Source organism: Lissotriton vulgaris, chromosome 10, assembly GCF_964263255.1.
Source record: "Lissotriton vulgaris chromosome 10, aLisVul1.2, whole genome shotgun sequence".
Taxonomy (NCBI): domain Eukaryota; kingdom Metazoa; phylum Chordata; class Amphibia; order Caudata; family Salamandridae; genus Lissotriton; species Lissotriton vulgaris.
In genome coordinates this window covers 604,968-630,790 of record NC_141698.1, presented here as the reverse complement: position 1 = coordinate 630,790, position 25,823 = coordinate 604,968, and the positions used below count along the sequence as shown (strand labels likewise).

At 51.7% G+C, this 25,823-nt stretch overlaps 1 protein-coding gene across 1 annotated transcript; it reads left to right on the top strand.

The window, feature by feature from the left end:
• Window positions 1-448: 448 nt before the first annotated feature.
• UBL4A (ubiquitin like 4A) lies at window positions 449-24,730 on the top strand. The gene is made up of 4 exons (XM_086940127.1): window positions 449-676; window positions 10,814-10,919; window positions 12,048-12,250; window positions 24,512-24,730. The coding sequence occupies exons 1-4, from the start codon at window positions 512-514 to the stop codon at window positions 24,620-24,622; spliced, it is 585 nt and encodes a 194-aa protein (XP_086796253.1). The 5' UTR covers window positions 449-511; the 3' UTR covers window positions 24,623-24,730.
• The last annotated feature ends 1,093 nt before the right edge of the window (window positions 24,731-25,823 follow it).

Below are 25,823 nucleotides of genomic sequence, written 5' to 3'. Positions count from 1 at the left end.
GCGCCCACTCTGGCTCTCCAGTCTAGAGTTCCCGTATATACTCTATCCCCGCCGCTCCTCTCTATCGCTCGAGTGTACTCTCTGCCCCGGGGGCTCTCTATGGCTGGCGCTGTTCTCGGCGTTGTCTAGGTATCCTCTCAGTCCTTGCTTCAGCTTTAGGATCAGAGCGCCCACTCTGGCTCTCCTGTTTCTGGTTCCGGTATACACTCTATCCCCGCCGCTCCTCTTTATCGTTACTGTCTATGGTTCCGGTGTACACTCTATCCCCGCCGCTCCTCTCTATCGCTCGAGTGTACTCTCTGCCCGGGCGCTCTCTATGGCTGGCGCTGTTCTCGGCGTTGTCTAGGTATCCTCTCTGTCCTTGCTTCAGCTCTATGGTCAGAGCGCCCACTCTGGCTCTCCTGTTTCTGGTTCCGGTGTACACTCTATCCCCGCCACTCCTCTCTATCGTTACTGTCTTTTGTTCCGGTGTACACTCTATCCCCGCCGCTCCTCTATATCGTTACTGTCTATGGTTCCGGTGTACACTCTATCCCCGCCGCTCCTCTCTATCGCTCGAGTGTACTCTCTGCCCGGGCGCTCTCTATGGCTGGCGCTGTTCTCGGTCTTGTCTCCCGTGGCCCCGGTGATGCTTCTGACCGTGAAAGCGCTGCAGGGAGAGGAGGCCCGGCTGCAGGTACGGGGTTGGAGGGGAGGGGTGGGAGGGTCTGCTGGGGTGCAATGTCTGTCCAACACAAGACAGTGGGATCTGTGTATTGCACAGGTGGGTGGGGGAGGGGAACTTTCCTATGTGCAGCACCAAGGGAGGGTGGGGGGGCTTTCCTATGTGCAGCACTGAGGGGACTTTCTGTGCATCACTGGAGAGGTCGGTCTGTGTGTCTAACGCAAGAGAGGAGGGGTGTATGCCCAGCACAGGTCAGGAGTGGTCTGCATCTGCAACGCTGGAAGGGAGGGGGTTGTAGGTAACACAACTGGGGGCGGATCTATACATACACTGCTGACTGGGATCTGGAACCTGTTAACTGGGATCTGGAACCTGTTAACTGGGATCTGGAACCTGTTAACTGGGATCTGGAACCTGTTAACTGGGATCACAAATTTGTTAGAATTCGCGCCAAGAATTTACAATACTATTAAGGACACGGAGGCGAGGATTATGCTTCTCAATCCTTACTGAAGCTCACTGCAGCCAATGACAATGCTTGCTTTTCATTATTTAAACGTTAAACAACTACACATCCCATCATGACTAGCACATAGGCACGCCCCCCTAGTCCATAAGAGGCCTCTGCCTGCCGTCATCTTCCTCTTTCTTTAAGGCGAACCGCTCCAACAACAACTTGGATAACTTGGTAACTCCGCCAACGTGGAAGAACATAAACTTTTCAGGCGTAATATCCTGGCCGTCGTCGACGCTCAGTCGTTCTTCTTCTGAACCTGCAATAAAGGATATGAGACCGTAACCACCATAACCACTGGGTGGGCAAGCGTTTATACATAACATGCCGGGTGGGATAATCCTCGCCTCCGTGTCCTTAATAGAATTGCAAATTCTTGGCGCGAATGCTAGCAAATTTGTGATTCTATTGCATGACCGGAGGCTTCAGATTATGCTTGTTTAACGCTTATTAAATACAACAGAGGTAATATCCCCCACCGGCTTATAATAATACGTTTTGAAGGTCGATTCTGATGAGCAATCTGCGCTACGCATGATATCTTGTATACTGGAACCCAACATAAATGACTTTGACGCCATGGCTCCTCTGACTGAATGAGCACCAAAAATGGTGATGTCAATGCCAGCTTCCTTCATGACATAACGAAGCCATCTGGCAATGGTGGCAGCTGCCACTGCTTTAAACGGTTTTTGTATGGCAATCAACGATTGAGAACAGCCCTGCGGCCTATTAGCCGCTGTACATTCCTCATAAGTTTTCAAACATTTAACAACACATAACTTGTCATTCTCTTGAAAAGCATTATACGATATATGACGAGATAAATGTCTTGGTGCGTCGTGAAATGGTAAAAGAAACTCCTTCCGGAGTAAATACTCTACCTGTAACCTCCAGCGCCCGCACGTCCGACGACCTCCTGCATGCCGAAAGGCAGAGTAACATGGCTAACTTAGCTGACAACTGCTTCCTGGATAAAAGAGAGTTTACCGGCCATTTGTTAAATAACTCCAAAACCAAAGACACATCCCACAACCCGGTGTATTTGGGCTTTGGTGGGTTAGCCACCCTAATTCCTTTAAGCAATTTGCACACCACTGGGTGCATGCCTATTGGTTTTCCATCCAGCTGAGCATGGCCTGCTGATATGGCTGACCTAAAATTATTGACCGATCTGGAAGCCTTATCCGATAAGAAATTCAGCACGGGGGGTAAGTCTGCCCCCACGGGATCCAGATGTCGTACCATGCACTAATCCACCCAATTCTTCCAGGCCGAGGAGTATCTTTTCCGCGTGAATGATGCCCAGGCCTGCTTGATGAAAGCACAAGTCCTGCTCGAAACGCCTGGCAACTGCCACTGAAAGCCTCCAAGCCATCAGCTGAAGTCTGCCTTTCATTATCAAGGGATGCTGTTCCTGATGAGGGCCCAGCAATAGCCCTCCCAGATTCCGGGAGGAGTCTGGGACGGTCGCAACTCCACTGCATTAGTTTGGGGAACCATGATTGTGACGTCCACCATGGGGTCACCATGACTACTTCCGCCCGTTGCCTGATCACTTGGGACATCGCTCTGGGGATCAGCAAGAAGGTGGGAAGGCATATTGCATCCCCTCCGACCAATCCTGGAGAAATGCATCCGTTGCTTGCGCCACTGGATCCGGTCTCCAGCTGAAGAACCGGGGTACCTGATACGTTAGTCTGGAGGCAAATAAGTCCGTCCTGAACGGACCCCAAATTCTCTGCAGCCATTGGAACACCTTCGGGAGCAACTTCCAGTCGCTATAGTCCCTGAGGTATCTCGAGTTCCAGTCCGCCACCTGATTGGACTTGCCCGGTAGATATTCCGCAATTATCGATATCTGGTTCTCTAGACAGTAATGCCAGAAGTCCTTGGCTATTTGCACAAGCATTGACGACCTCGTGCCGCCCAACTTGTTGATGTATCTCACTGCTGACACATTGTCCAAGCGCAGGAGGATACAACAGGATGTCTGCCTCGGGGACAACGTCCGAACCGCGAACGACCCCGCGAGCAGTTCCAGACAATTTATATGAAGCGAAAGCTCCTCTGGAGACCATCTGCCACCTGTGGAGATGTCTCCGCAACGAGCTCCCCAGCCCCAACGGCTGGCGTCGGACTCTATTGTTATTTCTGGGAGAGAGCCGAAGATAGCTCGGCCGTTCCAGGCATCTTCGTGGCCCAGCCACCATTGTAGTTCGGTTCTCACTTCTTGTGCGAGAGGGATACTGTCCGAGTACGACAGTCCCTTCTGCAGATGCCTGATCTTTAACTGTTGCAGGGCCCTATAATGTAGAGGGCCCGGGAATATCGCTTGTACTGATGACGCCAATATCCCTACCACTCTGGCAATCGCCCTGCGTGAAACTATCTGACTGTTCAGCAGTCTCCTGATTTCCTTCTTCAGGTCCATCAGCTTGTCCTTCGGGAGGCATAGCTGCGCTGTCATGGAGTCGATCGTGAAACCTAGGAAGTCTATCACTTGAGTGGGTACCATGACCGATTTCCTGGTGTTGATTACGAACCCCAGATTCTGAACCATGTGGTCGTCAGAGTGAGGTGTCGCAAGAGGGACTGCTGGCACTGATCCACTATTAGGATGTCATCCAGATAGATTATGAGGCGTATACCCCCTTCTCTGAAGTATGCTACCACTGGTTTCATCACCTTGGTGAAGCACCTAGGAGCCGAGGAGAGCCCGAAAGGCAGAACCAAATATTCGTACCATTGGTCTTTTCACCGGAATTGGAGATATCTGCGATGCGGGGGAAATATTGGAACGGAGAGATAAGCGTCTTTCAGGTCCAGCCGGACCATCCAGTCTCCTACCTGGAGCAGATCTGTGAAAAGATGGATGCCCTCCATCTTGAAGTGATTGTATGTGAGAAACTGGTTGAAATCTCTGAGGTTCAGAACCAATCTGTTTCCGCCTCCCTTCTTCTGTATAACAAAGATATTGCTGCAGAAACCGTGAGGACCCTGATGAACCGGTGCTATCGCGTGCTTCTGCAGCAACCCGGCGATCTCTTCGTCTATAAAACTAAGATCTTGTTGGGAAAAATGGAGACCTGCAGGGAGTCCTGATTGAACAGGACGAGAATAAAACTCCAAGTGAAAGCCTTGAACTGTTTGTAACACCCAGGCGTCCTGTGTAAGTTCCCCGCCACTGCGCAAGGCAGTGTTGTGTCTGTCCCCCCAAAGGAAGAAGATAAACATCTGCTACTCTCACCTGAGTTCTGCTGGTGTTTGAAGTTCCCCCTGTTGTTATTCGATTGATAACGGCTCCTGTTGAACCTCCTATGGGAGGGGTAGAAGGTCTCACCACGGGTGGAATCGTACTCGTTTTTGCCCCTGCCGAAGTCGCCTCTGTGGGAGTCTGGTGGACCTCCATGGCCCGACGAGCGACCCCCGCCTCGTCCGGCCCTGTAAAAAACTCCTTGGCTGAGAGCTCTCTTGATGCCTGACTGCGCTTTGTCCAGAGCCGTAAAAGTCCCCACATACTTGGAGACGTCCTTCACACATTTGTCCCCAAACAATTGACCCGCTGCTAGGGGTCCTGGCTCAGCGTCCGCTAGCTCGGTCAAATTACTATCCATCTTCATAAGTAGTGATTTTCTCCTTTCCGATGAAATGGCACAATTCGCGTTGCCCAGCAAGCAGATGGCTCGCTGGGTCCATCCGGCCAGCACGTCCGGATCCACTGGAGAGGAAGCCTCTTTGGCCGTCAGAGCCATCTCCAGAATTTTGGCCAAAGGTCCGATTGCGTCCAACATTTTGTCTTGGCATCCTGACCATGCCCTATCCAAACCTTGTCTGGGGTCCTTCGAGAATTTCTTCAAGAAGGTCAAGAGACTTGCGTCAATCTCTGGGGTCTCCGCTACCTTGTCCGGGATGTCAGGGCAAGGGCATTCGGACTTAAGACGGTTCCTCACTTCCCTGGGGAAGCTCAGTCTAAGGTTGTCGTGGATATAGGCTGCCACCGCCGGAGGTGGCACCCAGTCCTGTGACCTGGGGTGCATGATGTCAGACGGGTCGAAGGTAAAAGGTGTATTAACCGGGACCATATCTGCCTGCGCCTTCTTTGCCTTCTTTGGAGGAGGATGCTCCTCCGAAGTATCCGTGTCTGTGCCTGTGGTAGTGTCTGTGTTGGTGTCAGTGTCCGTGTCTGCATGGACCTTACGCTTTGCTTTGGCCTTGCTGCCGGCATAAGAGTGTTCCGCCGTGTCTGGTAAGGTAGCTAGGGCCTGTGCATGAGGCCATGTGGCAGTGTCAACCGAAGGTTGACCAGAAGTGGATGCTTCAGCTTTTTTCTTTTGTGGCCTGTCATAGCCATGCCTCTTGGCGAAGCCCTCCAATTGTTTTCTGATAGGGCGAAGGGCTGTAGCTAGGGCTTGTTGCACTGTTTGTGGTACTGTAGTTTCCATAGCCCTATTGACTGAAGCCTGGACAGAGGCGTCCAAAGCGTTGACCAAATTGTCTTCCAGGACAGCCTCCTGCCGTCCCTCATATATCTCCTCCTCAGCATATTCCTCATTGTAATGCTCCCACTCAGACATTGCAGGGGTGGCTTCTCTAAATGCCCTTCAGAGAAGTTAGCACTCAAGATTTATCTGAACACTGTCCAGCCACAAGGAGGGTCAAGGGGGGGGGTCAGCCCTGAAGCACACTCAATACAAATAAGTTCAACCCCCTCAGCAAAGCTGTAGTCTTAGGGGGTAGTCTTAGGGGTCAGAGACCCAGGCCAAACACTAGATACCCAGAGCGTGTGCACACTCAACCACTGGCCAAAGATATTTTACAACCTTTTCAGGCGATATCCTAGAGCAGAGGGACCACCGGTATGTAAACTCGCTAAAAACCGCTATGAACTCAGTTCGGGATTCGCGCAGTGACGTGCAGCCCAAACGCGACTGAAATCCTACTAGAAAGAAGCTCAATTTCAGCGCGTTTAGGCGCACGCCGCGGCCGAGAGCCACCCGGACCGTACACGTATCATCGGCCTACAAGGGGTGCCGAATGCGCATGCGCGAGACGCGCTTAACTGGGAAAGCCGGGCAATAACAAAAAGGCTCATCACTTGTGATCAACACGGTGTCCGTCTGCTCCCAGTCCACGACCGCTGCTACCTCGCGCCGCTAGGCGCTATGAAAAGCCACAGAGGAATGAATTTCAGTCGCTAAGCGCCGCTGGGACGCTAGCGCCCGTGCACAAAACCCCCAATACGCTGATCATCCCTGATCAACCCTGAAGACATGTAATTAATACTTCACCACTTAAGTAAATATCGATAACATAATCCGTTATTATCGCGATTTACATAATCAGTTATCAATTGACATTTGCTAAGCAGCAGAGGGAGGAAACAAAGTGCACTTAACTCTTGCTGTGAGCAGCAAAGAAAGAGGAAGATGGCGGCAGGCAGAAGCCTCTTATGGACTAGGGGGGCGTGCCTATGTGCTAGTCATGATGGGATGTGTAGTTGTTTAACGTTTAAATAATGAAAAGCAAGCATTTTCATTGGCTGCTGTGAGCTTCAGTAAAGATTGAGAAGCATAATCTGAAGCCTCCTGTCCTGCAATAGAATCTCTACACCGCTGAATGGGATCTGTACACCGCTGAATGGGATCTGTACACCGCTGACTGGGATCTGTACACCGCTGACTGGGATCTGTACACTGCTGACTGGGATCTGTACACTGCTGACTGGGATCTGTACACTGCTGACTGGGATCTGTACACTGCTGACTGGGGTCTGTACACTGCTGACTGGGGTCTGTACACTGCTGACTGGGGTCTGTACACTGCTGACTGGAATCTGTACACTGTTGACTGGGATCTGTACACTGTTGACTGGGATCTGTACACTGTTGACTGGGATCTGTACACTGTTGACTGGGATCTGTACACTGTTGACTGGGATCTGTACACTGTTGACTGGGATCTGTAACCTGTTGACTGGGATCTGTACACAGCTGACTGGGATCTGTACACCGCTGACTGGGATCTGTACATCGTTGACTGGGCTCTGTACACCGCTGAATGGGCTCTGTACACCGCTGAATGGGCTCTGTACACCGTTGACTGGGATCTGTAACCTGTTAACTGGGATCTGTACACCGCTGACTGGGATCTGTACACCGCTGACTGGGATCTGTACACCGCTGACTGGGATCTGTACACCGCTGACTGGAATCTTTACATCGCTGACTGGGATCTTTACACCGCTGACTGGGATCTTTACACCGCTGACTGGGATCTTTACACCGCTGACTGGGATCTTTACACCGCTGACTGGGATCTGTACACCGCTGACTGGGATCTGTACACCGCTGACTGGGATCTGTACACCGCTGACTGGGATGCGTGCTTACACCGCTGACTGGGATGCGTGCTTACACCGCTGACTGGGATGCGTGCTTACACCGCTGAATGGGATGCGTGCGTACACCGCTGAATGGGATGCATGCGTACACCGCTGAATGGGATGCGTGCGTACACCGCGGACGGGGATGCGTTCGTACACCGCGGACGGGGATGCGTTCGTACACCGCGGACGGGGATGCGTTCGTGCACCGCGGACGGGGATGCGTTCGTGCACCGCGGACGGGGATGCGTTCGTGCACCGCGGACGGGGATGCGTTCGTGCACCGCGGACGGGGATGCGTTCGTGCACCGCGGACGGGGATGCGTTCGTGCACCGCGGACGGGGATGCGTGCGTGCACCGCGGACGGGGATGCGTGCGTACACCGCGGACGGGGATGCGTACGTACACCGCGGACGGGGATGCGTACCTACACCTTGGACGGGGATCTGTACACCGCTGACTGGGATCTGTACACTGCTGACTGGGATCTGTACACTGCTGACTGGGATCTGTACACTGCTGACTGGGATCTGTACACTGCTGACTGGGATTTGTACACTGCTGACTGGGATTTGTACACTATTGACTGGGATCTCTACACTGCTGACTGGGATCTCTACACTGCTGACTGGGATCTGTACACTGCTGACTGGGATCTGTACACTGCTGACTGGGATCTGTACACTGCTGACTGGGATCTGTGCACCATTGACTGGGATGCGTACTCTGCGGACGGGTATCCGTTCGTACACTGCTGACTGGGATCTGTACACTGCTGACTGGGATCTGTACACTATTGACTGGGATCCGTATGTACACTGCGGACGGGGATCCGTAGGTGCACCGCGGACGGGGATCCGTAGGTGCACCGCGGACGGGGATCCGTAGGTGCACCGCGGACGGGGATCCGTAGGTGCACCGCGGACGGGGATCCGTAGGTGCACCGCGGACGGGGATCCGTAGGTGCACCGCGGACGGGGATCCGTAGGTGCACCGCGGACGGGGATCCGTACGTGCACCGTGGACGGGGATCCGTACGTGCACCGCGGACGGGGATCCGTACGTGCACCGCGGACGGGGGATCCGTTTTCCTAGCACTAGGCAGTGGGGAATTTGTGCAGCACACAGTATGTGTGTGCAGCACACGGTTTGTGTGTGCTTGTCTTTGCAGCACTGTAGGGGTGTCCATGGCCAGCGCGCTGGTGGGACGGAGGAGGCTTCTTTTAGTGTGTCATAAGAGGAGAGGGTTCCGGAGGTAGAGTGTTCTGTACTTTTACTGGATAGGTGTGGTCTGGTTGTCCAATCCTGAAGGAATGGAGTGTTAGCCTGTCATTGAAGAGGTATGTATGTGTTGCTTCCCAGGTGTGAGGGGCAGCATTTCTCTGGCAAATCGGTCATCTTACAGTGTCCATTTAATATTTTTTTGTTGCCATAGATCACGTTGCACCATGTGCCATCCATGGTATGCAGTATTAAAAAAAAAGTTACATGATGAGTGGGTGAGGCTAAATACATGTGACCCCGGAGCATGGCCCTTCTATTGTCTCCTCAGCCAGTCCGGCTCCAATCACAGTGGGTCTCCTTTGATATTCGTGTCCCCGCCTATTTGAAAGGTCTGTAAGGTACACATAAAACTTTCAGGGCGAGATTCAAAGCCGGAAACAGAAAGCAAAAAAAGTTTGTGTGCATCAACTCTCCGGTTTCTGAAAGCTCAGCTTTGTTATACAAGATTTCTGTCCCTGAGGTTATTGTTGGTACAGAAACTGCCTTGCCCTGCTGACCAGTGGCAACGGGGCCTGCACTAGACCCTGCTGTTGCTGCTGCCTGACACCCTGTGAGCTTCAAAGTGCCTCACCTGAAGTCTTGGAGAGGCTTTAGAATTCTACTCCTGTGGTAGATTGGGACATAAAAGACTAAAGTCAGCGGGTAAAATCTTTGACCAGGACAATTCTGGTTAGGGTATCCGACCCGTGCTCCATCGTGGTCAGGGTTATATTGTGCCTAGGTCCTCCGCTACCGCAACCATTGACTATGCTCTGCTGGCACCAGGGGAAATGTCATTCAGTGCTGATGCCGGGCAATATATAATTCCCACACAGATGTTATGTTAATTTGCATAGCGCACTAATCACCTGAGATGATATTCAGGCGATGGAGAAGATCAGGATTCGGTAAGTGGTGAACAGTGGAGGATTTCTTTTTGGTGTCAGTTTTGGCAGGGATTGATCTGTTGGTGGGTCTGCTGTGTCACTGTAAAACGTGAGGTGTTTTTTTTAAGGGGCGCTGTTTGTTGTGATATTCTTGGGGTAGGGTGACTGATCTAGGTAGTATTGTAGTCACTGTATGAAGTGTTGGGGGCTGTAATGTAAGTACTTAGGTTCTACTTGAGGCACAGGGTGACGGCAGGTGCCCCATGTTCAGGTAGTGATGGTGGCAAGGAGCGGATGCTGATTTGCATGAAATTGTTCCTTTGAAAGCTGCTGCCATTAGTATTCATACCTTTGCTGTGGAGTGTGTGGGGGGGGCCTTGTGTGATCGCGGAGTAGTGGCAGTCAGCCCATCCCCTGGCTCAAATACCATGGCTATGAGGATATTTGGGACCCATTTAAAGTACCTCATGTCACTCTATGTCGATGGAAAGAACGTTGGATTCATGGCTGGTGATATAAGAGTTGTACTTTAGGTGTCCCTTAAAGTTATGTGTCAGTGGTACGTTGCCCCCACCTGCTCGCGTAAAGGTACATGGTTATGGCATTGGCATGGGACTGTAAGCCCTGTGGATGGGTTCCCTAAGCGCTGCATTCCTACCACTCAAGAAAGCATTATTTGCCCTGTTTTCATGTGAGCTGTGTGTTCTCATGCTTCGCTCTGTAATTCAAGCAGTATTTGGTATGACACATGCCTGCTTTTTCATGGATGTAACATGCCAGGATCGTTGCACTTATACCTGCTACTGTAGCTCTTCTAAAGCCACGCTTCGGCATGAGCTGAATCGGAGACCCCTGTTTTCTTTGGGTGACTAGACTGTGTGTAGGGGCGTGCTTGTTTCTTGGGATGTTCGCTCACAGGCCAAGTGCTGGCTCTATTGCCCACGGCAGAGCAGGCCACCAAAGGAAAAAAAGCCTCAAAGTGGACCATGCCCGATCTTTCCCTTTCTTGGATGCTGAGAGATCAGAAGGGGTTGCATGGGTGTGTGTGTGCACTTCAGATGAGTTCCTTCTGACAAGGTTCTGCACTCTACCCGTACAGGTTTCACAGGAGGACCAGATCTCCACAGTGAAGAAGCTGGTGGCTGAGAAGCTGAAGGTCCCGGTCGGTCAGCAGCGTCTCCTCTACAAGGGCAAGGCACTAGCAGGTACAGGGCATGTTGCTTGTGTTAAAAGTGGACGCACATATACCATGCTTTGAACCCCCACGCTCACCATTAGCTTTATTACTTCATTCCGTCAGAGGACCAAAACGTGCTAGCCACCCCCAGTGCCAAACACATTGGCACAAATAGAAAGTCTTTCGTTTTTTCCAGGCTGGAAATTCTTGTAGTAATTTTTTGCCCCGAACTGTTTGAAATACCACTACTATCACGTGATTCAGGAAAACAAATAAACCTGTTCTAAGTCTACCGTCTTTCTTTCCTCTCCCTTTGTCGGTGCTTGCATGCTCTGTACAGGGTATGTACTGCCCAAACACATGATTGGATTGAAGTCTTCCTTCCCTGCTTTCTTGGGAAGGTTTCTTTATTTGTCTTCTTCTCTGGCATATAAGGAGCTCCTTTCTTGCCTCCTCGTGAATGTTTCTCTACCTTTCTGCTTCTCTCGAAGATGAGCAGCTCCTGTCCTGCCTCCTGCTGAATGTTTCTCTACCTGTCTGCTTCTCGTGTAGATGACCAGCACCTGTTCGGTCTCCTCGTGAATGTTTTTCTACCTGTCTGCTTCTCTTGCAGATGAGCAACTCCTGTCCTGCCTCCTCATGAATATTTCTCTACCTGTCCGCTTCTTTCAGACGAGCAGCTCCTGTCCTGCCTCTTGTTGAACGTTTCTCTACCTGTCTGCTTATCTTGCTGATGATGTGAATGTTTCTCTACCTGTCTGCTTCTCTTTCAGATAAGCAGCTCCTTTCCTGCCTCACATTGAATGTTTATCTACCTGCCTGCGTCACTTGCAGACTAGCAGCTCCTGTCCTGCCTCTTGTTGAATGTTTCTCTACCTGTCTACTTCTCTTGCAGATGATGTGAATGTTTCTCTACCTGTCTGCTTCTCTTTCAGATGAGCAGCTCCTGTCCTGCCTCATGTTGAATATTTCTCTACCTGTCTGCTTCTTTCAGGCGAGCAGCTCCTGTCCTGCCTCTTGTTGAATGTTTCTCTACCTGTTTGCTTCTCTTGCTGATGATGTGAATGTTTCTCTACCTGTCTGCTTCTCTTGCAGATGAGCAGCTCCTGTCCTGCCTCATGTTGAATGTTTCTCTACCTGTCTGCTTCTCTTACAGATGAGCAGCGACTCTCTGATTACTCCATCGGCCCAGACTCCAAGTTGAACCTGGTGGTGAAGCTGACCGAGAGACCGTCCCCTGAGGAGCCACCTAAGGGGATGTCCCCCCAGCCGCGTGGAGTCTGGCTCCTTTTATCTCAGGTGCTGGCCAGACACTTCAGTACATCTGACGCAGAGAAGATTCTGGAATATCTGCAGAAGGTGAGAGTGGGCATCTGACAGCGTGGGTGATACCTCTGAGCTGTATTCTGGGCCTTCTGCTTGCTCCACTCAAACTGTCTCAGTGTATCAGTAGGCGCAGCTTAAACCGATAAAGCTCAAGGGAGCATTGAACATGCTTACCAAGATCAGCCAGCTTTTGACATGTAGGTCCCCACCTCCTGCTATTCCGTAAAGTAAGCAAAATTCTGTGGGCTCCTTTGTAAACTTCTCTTCCAGCTTTCCTTATATGTGCCTCGTTGCATCTTCAAGGGTATGTGAATGGCGACATTCATACACCTTGTTAGAAAGGGGATTTCTGGTTGGCTAAGGCTTGCACCAAAGCCAGGCAGAAACCACCACTCTAGTCAGGGCAAGGGAGTCACCCGCCAAGATAACCCCTACTCACCCCCTTGGTAGCTTGGCACGAGCAGTCCGGTTTATTTCAGAGGCAATGTGTAAAGCGTTTGCGCAACACACACATGCAGCAGCAACATACTAGGTACACCACAAAAAGGAACTCCACTCAAGGTTCTGTATAAAAATGGCCTTTGTATTACCATAAACACATTAGATCACATAATTACACTGTGCCAACTGGCACTGGGCAGTATTTACAGGGGATTATATACACGGGACAGGGCCACATGGACCACTGTCAGAATCAGTACTTAGTAGAAATAGCACTTAGAACATAGGATAATTGTAGCACCAAATAGCAACTGTAGCACACAACCAGTAACCACTGGTAAAAGGTAAGTACACACTAAGCAATCCTAACCACCTTATGCATATATCACGCAGGGAACCATGAACTCACTAGCATAACTATACTAGGTAAAACAACCTCCTAAGCATAAACACATTTAGAGGTATAGGCAAAAAGGCATTTGCATATTATGCATAAATCACATTAGGCAAGTAATTACATTTGCGCAACAATCACATAAGGCATAACCATGTACCCCTAGCAAGGGCACAACAAATGAAACTGTCCCCAGGCCAATTTGGCTTCTCTGGGGCTGAAACGCTGAAAACGCCCTTTGTCCAAAATGTCAGGGCTACCAGCTGCCAATGCAGCGATGCGCAGGGGCACCACCTAAACGTTGCAGCTGCCCACTAAGGGCTGGGCAGCTGGGGAAACTGAGCCTGGCACCAGCGTGGCTCCTGGCTCTCCTCTGGGCTCTTAGAGCAGCAACAGTGCCCAAAACAATGTGGGAGCCTCTCTGGCTCTAGATACAGAATGCCCTCAGGAGCCTCTCAGGCTCTGATGACTGCAATGCGCGTTGGAGCCTCGTGGGCTCTGAGTAAGCAAAATGCCCCTAAGTACTGTGGGGCAACACACGGGGAGAAATCACGGGCCCCAATTGCCCTTTAAATCGAGAATGCGCCCCCGGAAGCCCTCTAGGCTCTAGAAATAATTGGGGCTTTGTCGGAGCCCTCAGGCTCTAAAAACAACAATGCCCACCATTGGAGGGGCCCACTGTCAAGTGGTACAAAAGGGGGTGGTGATGGACGGAGCATCTGAATCAATCAAACACTCACACCCAGTCAAAAGATCTGGGTTTAATCCATCACCGGAATGCCAGAAACCGGTCCTCGGAAGCTTGTTTCCAGTCCAGGGAAGACATGGCTTGGCAGTTCGGGCTAGACTGTTCCCATGAGGCACAGGGTCAGACTGATTTGCATATAGCCATGTCTGAACTGGGTGGCAGAGTGGGCTAAAGAACGGTGATGGATTAAACCCAGATCTTTTGACTGGGTGTGAGTGTTTGATTGATTCAGATGCTTCGTCCATCACCACCCCCTTTAGTACCGCTTTTGGCCACCATAAGTGTGGCAGGGTATGCTCAGACGTGAGTCCCTTGCTCACTTTGCCACTGGATTCAAGCAAGCCGGGCTGAAGACGGCTGGAATGCCAGAAACCGGTCCTCGGAAGCTTGTTTCCGGTCCAGGGAAGATATGGCTTGGCAGTTCGGGCTGGACTGTTCCCATGAGGCACAGGGTCAGACTGATTTGCATATATCCATGTCTGAACTGGGGTGGCAGAGTGGGCTAAAGAACGGTGATGGATTAAACCCAGAACTTTTGACTGGGTGTGAGTGTTTGATTGATTCAGATGCTCCGTCCATCACCACCCCCTTTTGTACCCCACTGTCAAGTGGGGCTGCTTGAAGCACCAACAGAGCCAAATGTCGGAGCACCCTCTGTAGAGCGGGGCTGCTCGGGTAGAGGCACCGGCGGGGTGCAAGACCTCGCACCTTCTCCCCTAGGCGGCTTTCACTCACCGGCTTCCTGCAGTGGGGATCTCCTCTCGCCGCCTGGTCTCGCGGCGGCTGTTTTGCGGCAGCGCGGGGGTCTCTTCTTCACCAATTCGGGAGCCCCGTGTAGAGACGTCCGGCTCTTCTCCTCGTCACAGGAGCGAGGGTGGGCTCCCGTCCGCTTCCTGTCGTCGCCGGAGCTCTTCCGGGTCGCTGCAGGCAGCACGGCAGCACGGCGGCCCTTACTATACTCCGAGCAGGCTGCCTGCAACACAGGGTAGGCTCCCGCTAAAATGCACGAGTCCTTGGCGAGGTGGGCACCCGCTAGGGATTAAAAAAATTACGGCAAAGGAGCGGGGTGGCACCCGTGCCGAAAATGAGCAAAGGGGGGGATCCTCACGGCTGGGAATCCTTCGAGAAAGGGGATTGCAGCTCCGGGCTGCAGTTGAACACAGCAGCGCCCCCCTGGAGGAGAAATCAAGCGCTGCCCATGCGCTTTAGGAAACAAGGTCACAAGTGCAGGCAAAGTCAAGGAAAAGTCCTTAGGAAGGCAGGGGGGGGGGGCAAAGGCTGGGCCCAGGGGCCAGCTCACAGGGCCCTCCAGGCAGGGAGGCAGTCCCCAGTGGCGGTCCTCATGGCGCCCAGCAGCAGCAGGCCCCCCTCAAATTAGGACACAGAAGAATATTTTACATGGGGTCACAGCCCCTCTTTTATACATATATCTCCTTTGTCTCTAGGGTGCAGAGTTAAGGAAAAACCAGGTGCAAGTGGTTTTGGAGCACTCTGTTGTGCTCAGCCCCTCTCCCCATTCACAGGCCAAGCTAGGGACATCAGACGCACCACAGGGGGCGGAGCCAGCATTATGGAGGGAAGGCCTAGCCCTATTCAGGTCCCAGGTGCACTCCTCCCTGCCATCAACATGCACATCTCTCCATTCACCACCGGGGCAGACCCATCCTGACTCCTGGAGCCAGGCACACCAGCCAGCTCCAGCCAATCACAAGCCAGACACTCAATTCACATTTATGACCCAGACATGCCAACTTCTAGAAGTGGCACTTCCACACTAGACACAGTAAATTTGCACACATCATCGCGCAGCATTTCCTCTCACGAGTTCGCACATACCAAACTCGCCCCTGCACTCCCCACACACCAGGAACTACCATGGACATATACATTCCCATGGGAGGGCAGGTCAATCTCACAACATGCACTCGGACTGCCTGCGCACTTTACACTGGGACACAGTGTTAAAGTGCGCAGGAGCCAAAAATAACTAACACCAGGTCACAATTAAAAGCAAAATGTTTAGGGGTGAACCTGCCAAAAGGGCTAAGTCCAACACACCTGTGTCTCGCCTGATAGATATGAGCTCCTGCAACCCTGCGGGGAGCACTTGTGCTGGTTTAAGAAATTGCACTTCACTAGTGGGACGGTGGGGTGCTGAAAAAGTCAGAGTTCAGAAGCCAAAGCAAATGTAATTGGGGATTTCCAGGCTTATCCCTGCTAGTTGTGGCTCAACGAGCAGGCTTCCCTCACCTCCCCTAACAAAATAGCAAAGTTGGAAATCAAAAAGATACAATTCCAAACACAACAAAGTGAAAAATACAATGTAATGACTACGATTACGATACAATGATAACATTTGACAACGGGGATCCGAGTTAAACATTTACAAATTAAAGACCAAGATGGATCCAGAAGTTTTCCGGTCGCAAATGGCCCGATTCTCAGAATTGGCCATTTGCAACCCTGAAAAATGCTTTATTGTATGCATCATTCTCAAATTGCGATTCGTTAACATGTTACATAATCACAGTTTGGAATTGCTAAAACATATCAATTCGATATTGGTAAGGGGCATGTTTGATGCTTCCTTTCCTAATACCGAAATGTAGTGGTATGTAAGAATGTTTAGCAACCAAAATGAGCATTCTACCACCTACTTCAAGTAGGCGGTAGCCCATTCGCAAACCAGAAGGGGTCTCCAAGGGCAGGCCCAGACTGGGAACCGCAACCAACCCTAGCAGGTTGCTGCTCATCCGGCCCTGGGAGCGGGGGGGGTTTGGAGTGGGGTTGGGGGAGGGGTTCTAGCAAGAGGCACTGCTCCAGCTTTTCTTATAGGGGGCCGTTATTGCATCAAAACTTGTCCCCAGTCACAAAAGCCCCCCCCCCCCCCAGCACAGAACCGGCCCACTGGGGAAATGCCCAGTACCCACTACTGCCAGTCTGGCCCTGCCCAGGGGACCCCTTCCCCTTTGTGAATGTTCATAAAACTTTTTAAAGAGCAGGCAGTGGTCCCACTGACATTAGCCCACTCTTAAAAAATGAAACTTTTTTTTTTTTTACACATCCCGTTTTCTTTTAAGGAAAACGTACTGCAATAAAAAAATTGCTTTATTTAAAAGCAATCACAGACATGGGGGTCTGCTGACCCCAGCAGGCCACCATTCCTGTGATATTAGCAATTCCTAATGGGGTCGCAAATTGCGACCTATCTCATTAATATACGTGAGGTAGGTCGATTTTCGACCCACTAGGAATTCCTAAATGAAACTGTTATGAGTTTCATACATTATCAATAGCTATTTCCTAATTGCTATTCCCAATATTGATACATCTGGCCCAAACAGTCTCCCTATGGGGTGCAAAGGCAGCGTTCTCCTGTGGTCTGTACTATTCACAGCGGCGGCCTGCTGCAGCAGTGCATGTGTTTTTACCACAAACTTTACAATGCCATCTTTCAGAGTTCGATCTTTAAAGAGTTCGGTTTTAGCAAAAAATGCCTTGTGTTGCAAAATAGTTTTACTTGTAGCAGCGAATATCAGTTTACATCGGCTGCTACAATCGACTGACTTGTACTTACAAGCTTGTAATGAAGAGTTCTGTGACACCTGTTCAGGTGCTAAAATAGGCCTCAATTGGGAGGGATAGTTTCTTAGACACTTGTGGCAGCTTCCAGTGAGACCGCATTTTTCATTTATAATGGCCACTGGGTGCTTTGGATGAGAGAGGTTCATTTCTCGCTTATGTGGTTAAATGTTTTGAGCTTGGGCTCCAAGCAAGGGCAGAACAGAGCCCACCAGGCAATGATGCTGAAGTATTTGTCTGGGATCTTAGTAATTCGTTTTTAATGAATGGAAGCATGCCTGTGAACCACCTCTGTACAAGGCCATTCCTATATGTCTTGCACAGCTGTGCTCAGCTCCTTGTCTATGTGAAAGCGATGGCTGCTTTCTGCACTCTGCCTGTCTGTCTATCCATGTGGCAGCGATCCTAGCTCTTGCACAGGTTCTGGATGCATTCTACTCAACTAGTGACAAGTGACCGGTGTCACTGCTGTGATCTTAGTCTAGTGAATCTTCTCTTGCACGAGCCCTGTATGCATTCTACATCACTGGTGACAAGTGATCAATGTCACTGCTGTGATCTTATTCTAGTGAATCTTCTCTTGCACTGGCCTTGGATGCGTTCTGCTCCACATGTGACAGGTGTCACTGCTGTGATCTCAGTCTAGTGTATCTTAAAAGGTATTGGATATTTTGCAGCCTGCTATGCCCCGCTCCACTCCTCCATTTATGTCACCGAGGTGGTGGCCCTTGCACACGCATGCTGTGCATCGCTCAACTCCTCCATCCATTTACGTGACTAGTATTGCAGCTCTCACACAGGTCCTGTGTGTTGTATTGGCTCCATGTGAATGGTGCACGCATGTTATAAGATTTTTTTTTATAGATTACTGTATGTCCCAACCAAATGGAGTTTAGGGACCTGGCTTTAATAGCAGACGAACAAAAGCCCTAAGTGATTACTTAAGGAGAAAGTTACAAATTGAAGCAATCGAATTAGAGCTGAAAGAGTTTTTGTGGCCAGATAGAGAGGAACCAAATGTGGTTTGTTAACTTGCTCCAGTGGCCCCTGCACTCCTTTCATCTGTGGGGTTCTGTCTGGTTTCACTTCAGTGATGTCTCACCCAGCTCTTTTTCCAGTGGGTCCATTTATAACTGCCTGGGGATTTCCTATTGTATGTTGTGCCAAACAACTTTGCTGTGTAGATGGCAGACCAGTGAATGGATTTAGGTATTTTAAACCTTAAGAAGAAATATTTTAATGCCCCGATTAAACAGAGATGATTGTTTCAACCATAACCCCACTTGCCTTCGTCCATAGACGAAACTCGGTAAGTGCTCACAGCAGTGTAGGGCGTTGCAAACTCAAGCCTGGATTGTTAACACAAAGTTGTCGCACTTTAGTTACAGTGGGATTAACATTGTTTCTGTATTTATTAAACTGTAGCTCTGTCTTCTGGAGAGTCAGAGACGTGAAAGCAAGAGCGACCTGACCTGACCTGACCTGGTCTGAGCCAGTCGCTCCACCCGCCGCATGTCCCACCTGCGTGTGCCCAGTCCCCGTTTGCCGCCGCCACTGCCGGTAACTACTACCTGCATCGTCTTTTGTTGCATTTTGCCGCATTTTACTGTATTGTGCCAGTATTCTGTTTTGTGCCAGCACTCCGTTTCTCCCGCTGTTGTGCCCTGATTTCTCTGTTGTGCCCCTGACCTTTGTCCGCTCCATCGCCGCTTTCCTCCCGTTGTTGTGCCCCTGACTGTTTGCCTGCCCCCTGTGTGCCACTGTTGTGCCCCTGTTTGGTTTCTTCTCTCCGTTCCTCCGCTGACCCACCCCGTCCCTGCGGCCCCACGCCCGCTCCTTCAGCCTCACCTCGCATCGCTCCCCTCCCCTCTCGCCACCCCGCTCCCGCCTCCCAGCTGCTCCTCCCCTCTCCATTTATGGCAGAGTCCGCGCGTGCACGCAGCGGGTGCGCCAATGGTGCACCGGTCTGCGCATGGACCGCGCCCAGCGCCAGACCCCCTGGCTCTCACAGATGCCACCCCACCCGCCGGACGTACGACGCCGCCACCCTCGGCGCACTCCACACCGGACGCCTCCCCAGCTGCCACCAAGCCACCCCAGGACGCACCCACGGACCCTTCACCTGCCAACCATGCAAGTTCGCCTGCATCCGGACCTGCAACCCACCCGCACCCGCCAAGCACCATCAGCAATCACCTGAAGTGCATCCTGCTCAACACCCGCTCCGTCCACAGACACGCCGTGGAACTATGGAACCTGCTCGACATCACATCTCCGGACGTCGCCTTCCTCACGGAGACCTGGATGAACGCCTCCTCGGCACCCAACATCGCCATAGCCATCCCGGACGGCTACAAGATCATCCGGAGGGACCGCGTCAACCAGACCGGAGGAGGCATCGCCATCGCCCACAAAAACACCATCCGGATCACGACCAACTCAGACGTCACCCCCACAGCCGCCGAACATCTCCATTTCCAGATACACACGGACCCCAAGACCACACTCAGAGGCACCCTCATCTACCGACCACCAGGACCCCGCACACAATTCAGCGAAGACATCGCAGACTTCATCAGCCCACACGCCCTCCCCTCCGCTGACTACATCCTCCTTGGGGACCTCAACTTCCACCTGGAGAACAACAACGACAACAACACCACCACCCTTCTGGACAACCTCGCCAACCTCGGACTCAAGCAGCTGGTGAACACCCCCACCCACTACGCTGGACACACGCTTGACCCAATCTTCTCCTCCAGCAAGCACATCTCCTTCAGCCATTCCACCGGACTCCACTGGACAGACCACAGCTGCGTCCACTTCAGCTTCAGAAAGACCACAAGTCACCATCTCCTGCAACAGGTTCCTCGCAGGAACTGGAACAAGATCACTACCGAGCAGCTCACCGCATCACTGAATCAGAACCCTCCCACCAGATCAACGGACCCCAACCAAGCAGCCCTCAACCTCGCACAGTGGATCACCAACTGCGCTGACGACCTCGCACCCCTGAAAACCCATCCCAGCAGGCCCGGAAGCAAGAAAGCCCCGTGGTTCAACGAAGACCTCAAAAACTCCAAGAAGAACTGCAGCACTCTCGAGAATGCCTGGCGAAAGAACCCGACCACAGACAACATGACCGCCCTCAAGCACGCCACCCGCAAACACCACCAGCTGATCCACACCACCAAGAAGACAGCATTCAAGGAACGACTAGACAACAACGCACACAACAGCATGGAGCTCTTCAGCATCGTCAAAGAGCTCTCCAACCCCAGCGCCGGAAACAACGACATCACTCCCTCACAAGACCTCTGCGACTCACTCGCCACGTTCTTCCACAGCAAGGTCGCAGACATACACAACAGCTTCGGCGAACAGACCACGCACCCCACCACGGATCCGACGCCCCCCACCACCACCCTCCGCGACTGGACCCCGGTCAGCACTGAAGACACCACCCGCATGATGAACACCATCCACTCCGGATCAACAACCGACCCATGCCCCCACCAGGTCTTCAACAAGGCCGAATCCATCATCGCACCCCAACTCCGGGACATCATCAACTGCTCCTTCAACACCGCCACCTTCCCGGAGAGCTGGAAACACGCTCAACTCACCGCCCTTCTGAAGAAACCATCAGCAGACCCCACCGACCTCAACAACTACCGCCCCATCTCGCTCTTCCCGTTTCCTGCCAAAGTCATCGAGAAGACCGTCAACAAACAGCTGTCCGCCTTCCTCGAGACAAACGGATCCCTCGACCACTCACAGTCCGCCTTCCGAGCCAATCGCAGCACGGAGAACGCCCTCATCGCAGCCACCGACGACATCCGAACGCTGCTCGACAACGGGGAAACAGCGGCCCTCATCCTCCTGGACCTCTCCGCAGCGTTCGATACTGTCTGCCACCGCACCCTAGTACAACGCCTCAGCAACATCGGAATCCAAGAGAAGGCACTGGAGTGGATCATTTAGTTCCTCACCGGAAGAACCCAGAGAGTCCGCCTCCCCCCGTTCAGATCAGAGGCCACCGAAGTCATCTGCGGCGTACCACAAGGATCATCACTCAGCCCCACCCTCTTCAACTTGTACATGAGCCCGCTCGCAGCCATCGCACCCCAAGTGAAGTAGTGTGGCTCACTGGTTAGAGGCGGCAGACCCGAGAGCAGAGGACGGCCCGGGACCAGGGTTCGATTCCCGGCGCGGCAGGTTTCTGGACCAGGGTCAGCGGACTCGATAATTCTCTCGCCTCGGTGCCCACTCTGATCAGCGATCACACTCGGCAACTCTGGGCATTAGCTTGCCTCATCTTCACTAACGGCCCCACCAGACCGCCGGGGATGCCTGGTCTCACCCTGGAGATACCCATTAAGGGACCATCTCTCAGGGAAGCCAGGAAGGGTTTCGCAGCGGTCGAAGCGCCTTGGGACCCTATGGGTAAGTAGTGCGCTATATAAATGCCAATACATTTACATTTACATCGCACGCCAACACAGCCTCAACATCATCTCCTACGCCGATGACACACAGCTGATCCTCTCCCTCACCAACCACCCCGCCACCGCCAGAACCAACCTGCACGAAGGGATGAAATAAGTAGCAAAGTGGATGAAGAACAGCCATCTGAAGCTGAATTCGGACAAGACAGAAGTCCTCATCCTTGGACCATCACCATCTGCCTGGGACAACTCTTGGTGGCCCCCGGCCCTAGGCAGCGCACCCATACCAACGGACCACGCACGCAACCTGGGATTCATCCTGGACTCCTCCCTGTCGATGACCAGACAAGTCAACACTGTCTCGTCCTCGTGTTTCAACATCCTACGCATGCTCCGAAAGATCTTCCGTTGGATCCCCACCGAAACCAGGAAGACGGTCACCCAGGCACTTGTCACCAGCCGAATGGACTACGGAAACACCCTCTACACCGGAAACACCGCCAAACTGCAGAAAAGACTCCAACGCATCCAGAACGCCTCCGCACGACTCATCCTGGACATCCCCCGCCACAGCCACATCTCCGGACACCTGAAAGACCTGCACTGGCTCCCCATCAGCAAAAGAATCACGTTCCGCCTCCTCACCCACGCACACAAAGCCCTCCACGACCTAGGCCCCAGGTACCTCAACGACCACCTGACCTTCTACACTCCCACCGGCCAACTACGATCGACCAGCCACTCTCTTGCCGCCGTGCCACGCATCCGAAAAGCCACCATGGGAGGACGATCCTTCTCCTACCTGGCAGCCAAGACCTGGAACTCCCTCCCCATCCATCTCCGTCTTACTCAAGACCACCTCTCCTTCAGGAAGCAACTCAAGACCTGGCTATTCGAGCAATAACGGACCCCCCCCCCCCCCCCCCCCAGCGCCTTGAGACCCTCTGGGTGAGTAGTGTGCTATACAAATTTCTTGATTGATTGATAGGATGGATCAACAAATGACCTTCCAGAGGTTCTAAAAGAAGGATGTACATCTGGGCTGCTGGTGCAATCGCAGAGGGCGGACAATAACTCCGCGGAGATTGATTCGCATCCGCGGTGTAACTTGAGAATTCCTTGTAGACTGAAGGAGTGTGCTGGCACGGAGATCCTTGGCCATTTAAAGATGGAGGCAGCAGAACCTCGACTCTCCCGGTGGACCTTACGGGGTTGTTTCGATATGGTTGACCATAAGATCTTTGACTCTGGCCTCAGGGAGCTGACCATTGCTAATACAGTTGCATGTTCATGCTCTTACTTGTCAGATAGGACTTCAGTCTTGTTTGATGGGAGAGGCAGAAAAAACAAGAACGGGGGGGGGGATGGTGAGTCATTAGTGCTGCGCGGGCTGCAGGGGAGAAAAGAGCCCTACAAGCAGGAGGAGGCAGCTGCAGCCCGAGGAAAGTGAGTAAGGAGCAGTACAAAGGGAGCCTGTGAGGGCAGGGGGAGGAGAGCGAGCAGCATCATCAAAGAATTAGAAGTGTGGTGGCCGCGAATCGAGTGGCGCACTGTGTAGAGAGCTGGACACAGTAAAAAAAAAAAAAAGAGAAGCTCGGCCTGCAAGCATCTACCGCGTTTACCTTATGGGAACCAGCAGCGGCGGGCGCGATAATTGCTAACAGATGGGTCTGCTGCTCGCTCCCGCAAGGGAAACTCCAAACGTGCACGAGTGCCAATACAGAACAGTGCAAAGCATGCACAAGTTTGAACCAAAGTCCTGAGCGATTCCAAAAGGTCCCCTCGCGTAGGCGAGACCTAATAATGAGGAAGTAAATGTGTGCCAGGGCATAATTTCCTTTGCGCAAGATTCAGATATTTGCAACAGCTGATTGAGTGCAGCAGGTGGCCTTTTCCCCAGAACCATAATAGCCTTTGTATGGCAAAGCTTCTGCTTTCAGGTCCTTTGTGGAATGCAGGAGATAAAACAGACGCAGCCCATAAAGCCTGCTCTTTGGCCAAACCGTGGCTAAAATATCTCTGTTTCTGTGCTTTTACAAACCTCCAGAAACGGTGCATCATGAAGGATTACTAATGTATATAGAGAGAAGCAATACCATAATCAGGACATCACATTGCCTTGTTAGGTAGCCCCTCACACACCCTGTTGCTGCCTCATCATCAGTTCTCATCCTGGTGCCTGAAAACCAGCATGGGCTCCACCATATTTCAAGAAAACACTTTGGATAACTTTTTCCTTCCAGGGTCTTAGATTAAAAATACCTTAGACGCTAAGGCATCCTTTTATTCACTGTGTTCCAGGTATGATTACAAATTTTGAAGGGGTGTCTGGGGGTAATGGTTCTACCCCCTCCCTGTAATATTATCTAAGCTGGAACTGTGTGCTTTAGACTACTGCTTCCAGCTTTAATTTAGCAAACCAGACGCATGTTGACATATTTCAGTTGTTCTATTGATACATTTTCCCTGCAAGATCACAGGGGATGAGAACCTGACAGACTAGACCCATCTCTGCTGAACCTCCAAAGAAAGGTTCACTGGCCAGGTGCACAGGCCGATGGCTAGGTCCCATAGATCGAGATGGATTGTGTGGGCTCGTGTTGTAACTAAACGTAGAGTTGACCAATATCTGAATCTCCCTCCCCTGTTGACCATGCTGCTTTCTTTTTCTCCTTCTGCAGGATTACGAGCGAAGCCTTCGTCTGCTCAGCCTGGATGACATTGAGCGCTTGGCGACGCGCCTACTGCACCCCCAGATGCTAGAAGCCATGGAGATGGGCTTCCTGGACTAACCACTGGCAAAATCATGCTGTGAGGGGGACGGGTCCTGGTACCTCATGAGGAGGGATTGCTGGGGACACTGTGTAACGTGCACACATTAAATGCTGTTCCTGGGCACAGATTTTCGTTCTGCTTCCTGATTCAGTGTGGCCATTGTCCATTCTGCGGGTCCGGATGATAGACCAAAGGCTGGAGGCAGATAATTACAGCTCAGGGTGGTCCTGTTATGCGTCTTGTGGTTTTCTGATGTCAATCTTGAATATCTTAGGGCCTTAAACCACAACCTGCTGGGAAGCCATTCCTCGTGCCTTCTTGTATCCGTTATGGATGATGCTCGGTGGAGAGGCCGTTCGAATACCAATAAAATGAAGTGATAAGGAGATAAGCTAGTATTAAACGCAAGCTAGTCTAGACCACAATCCATTGCTGCCGGGTGGGGTCCCTTGCCTGCCAAGTCATCGATTCTGCTCCAAATCATATCCAGCTTCCAAAGGTCCCTTCCTGGAGCTTTTCAGAGCTCCCATCCTTCTGGGAAATCACCTGACGTCACTGTGGGCTCTGGCAAGCGAGGGCGGCACTTGTATTTGTGAAGGGGTCTCGGTGCAGAATGGTGGTCGCGAGCGGACAGTAAATGTGGGAGTTAGAGGTCAGTTTGGTTGGTAAGGGGGGCGTATCGAGCCAAACGTTTTAGTTGTTATATCTAGACATATATGTTAGTCGGTGAGGATGGATCGAGAGACAGAAAAAAAAATTCAAGGTCCCACCATTGAAACTGTCCAGTGAACCAGGGTGACGGTCAAGGTCCTGTTCTGCCGAAAGGAGCTGTTCAGTTTGAATCAGTAAATTTTAGAGAATGGGGGACTTCTGCAGGACTGCATACTGTCATCTTCTCCCGGAGTCTTGGAATATTTTAGGAAAGGGAATTAAATTGTAAGCACTAGTATGGCCAGACGAACACTGTAGATGCCAGTCTGAAGTGAAGCATGGTAATTTCTTTCTGCCTCTACCTTCATTTGTTCATTTTCAAAGTTAGTTTCTTTGTTCTTGAGTGACCCTATTTCTCCTATGACTGTGTTACCAAAATCCACACTCATCTACAGTGGTTGGCTTGTCCCACCTTGTGGTGCCTAGACTTCCATTCAGCATTTTTTGTCTCCTGGAATGCGGATAGCCCTTCAGGTGGGTGCCCTGGAGAAATGAGCCATAGCAATA

Coding starts and splice junctions, on each gene's coding strand:
- UBL4A (XM_086940127.1), top strand. CDS start 512: ATGGTTCCGGTGTACACTCTATCCCCGCCGCTCCTCTCTATCGCTCGA. Junction 677..10,813: donor GAGAGGAGGCCCGGCTGCAG/GTACGGGGTTGG, acceptor CTACCCGTACAG/GTTTCACAGGAGGACCAGAT. Junction 12,251..24,511: donor TTCTGGAATATCTGCAGAAG/GTGAGAGTGGGC, acceptor CTCCTTCTGCAG/GATTACGAGCGAAGCCTTCG.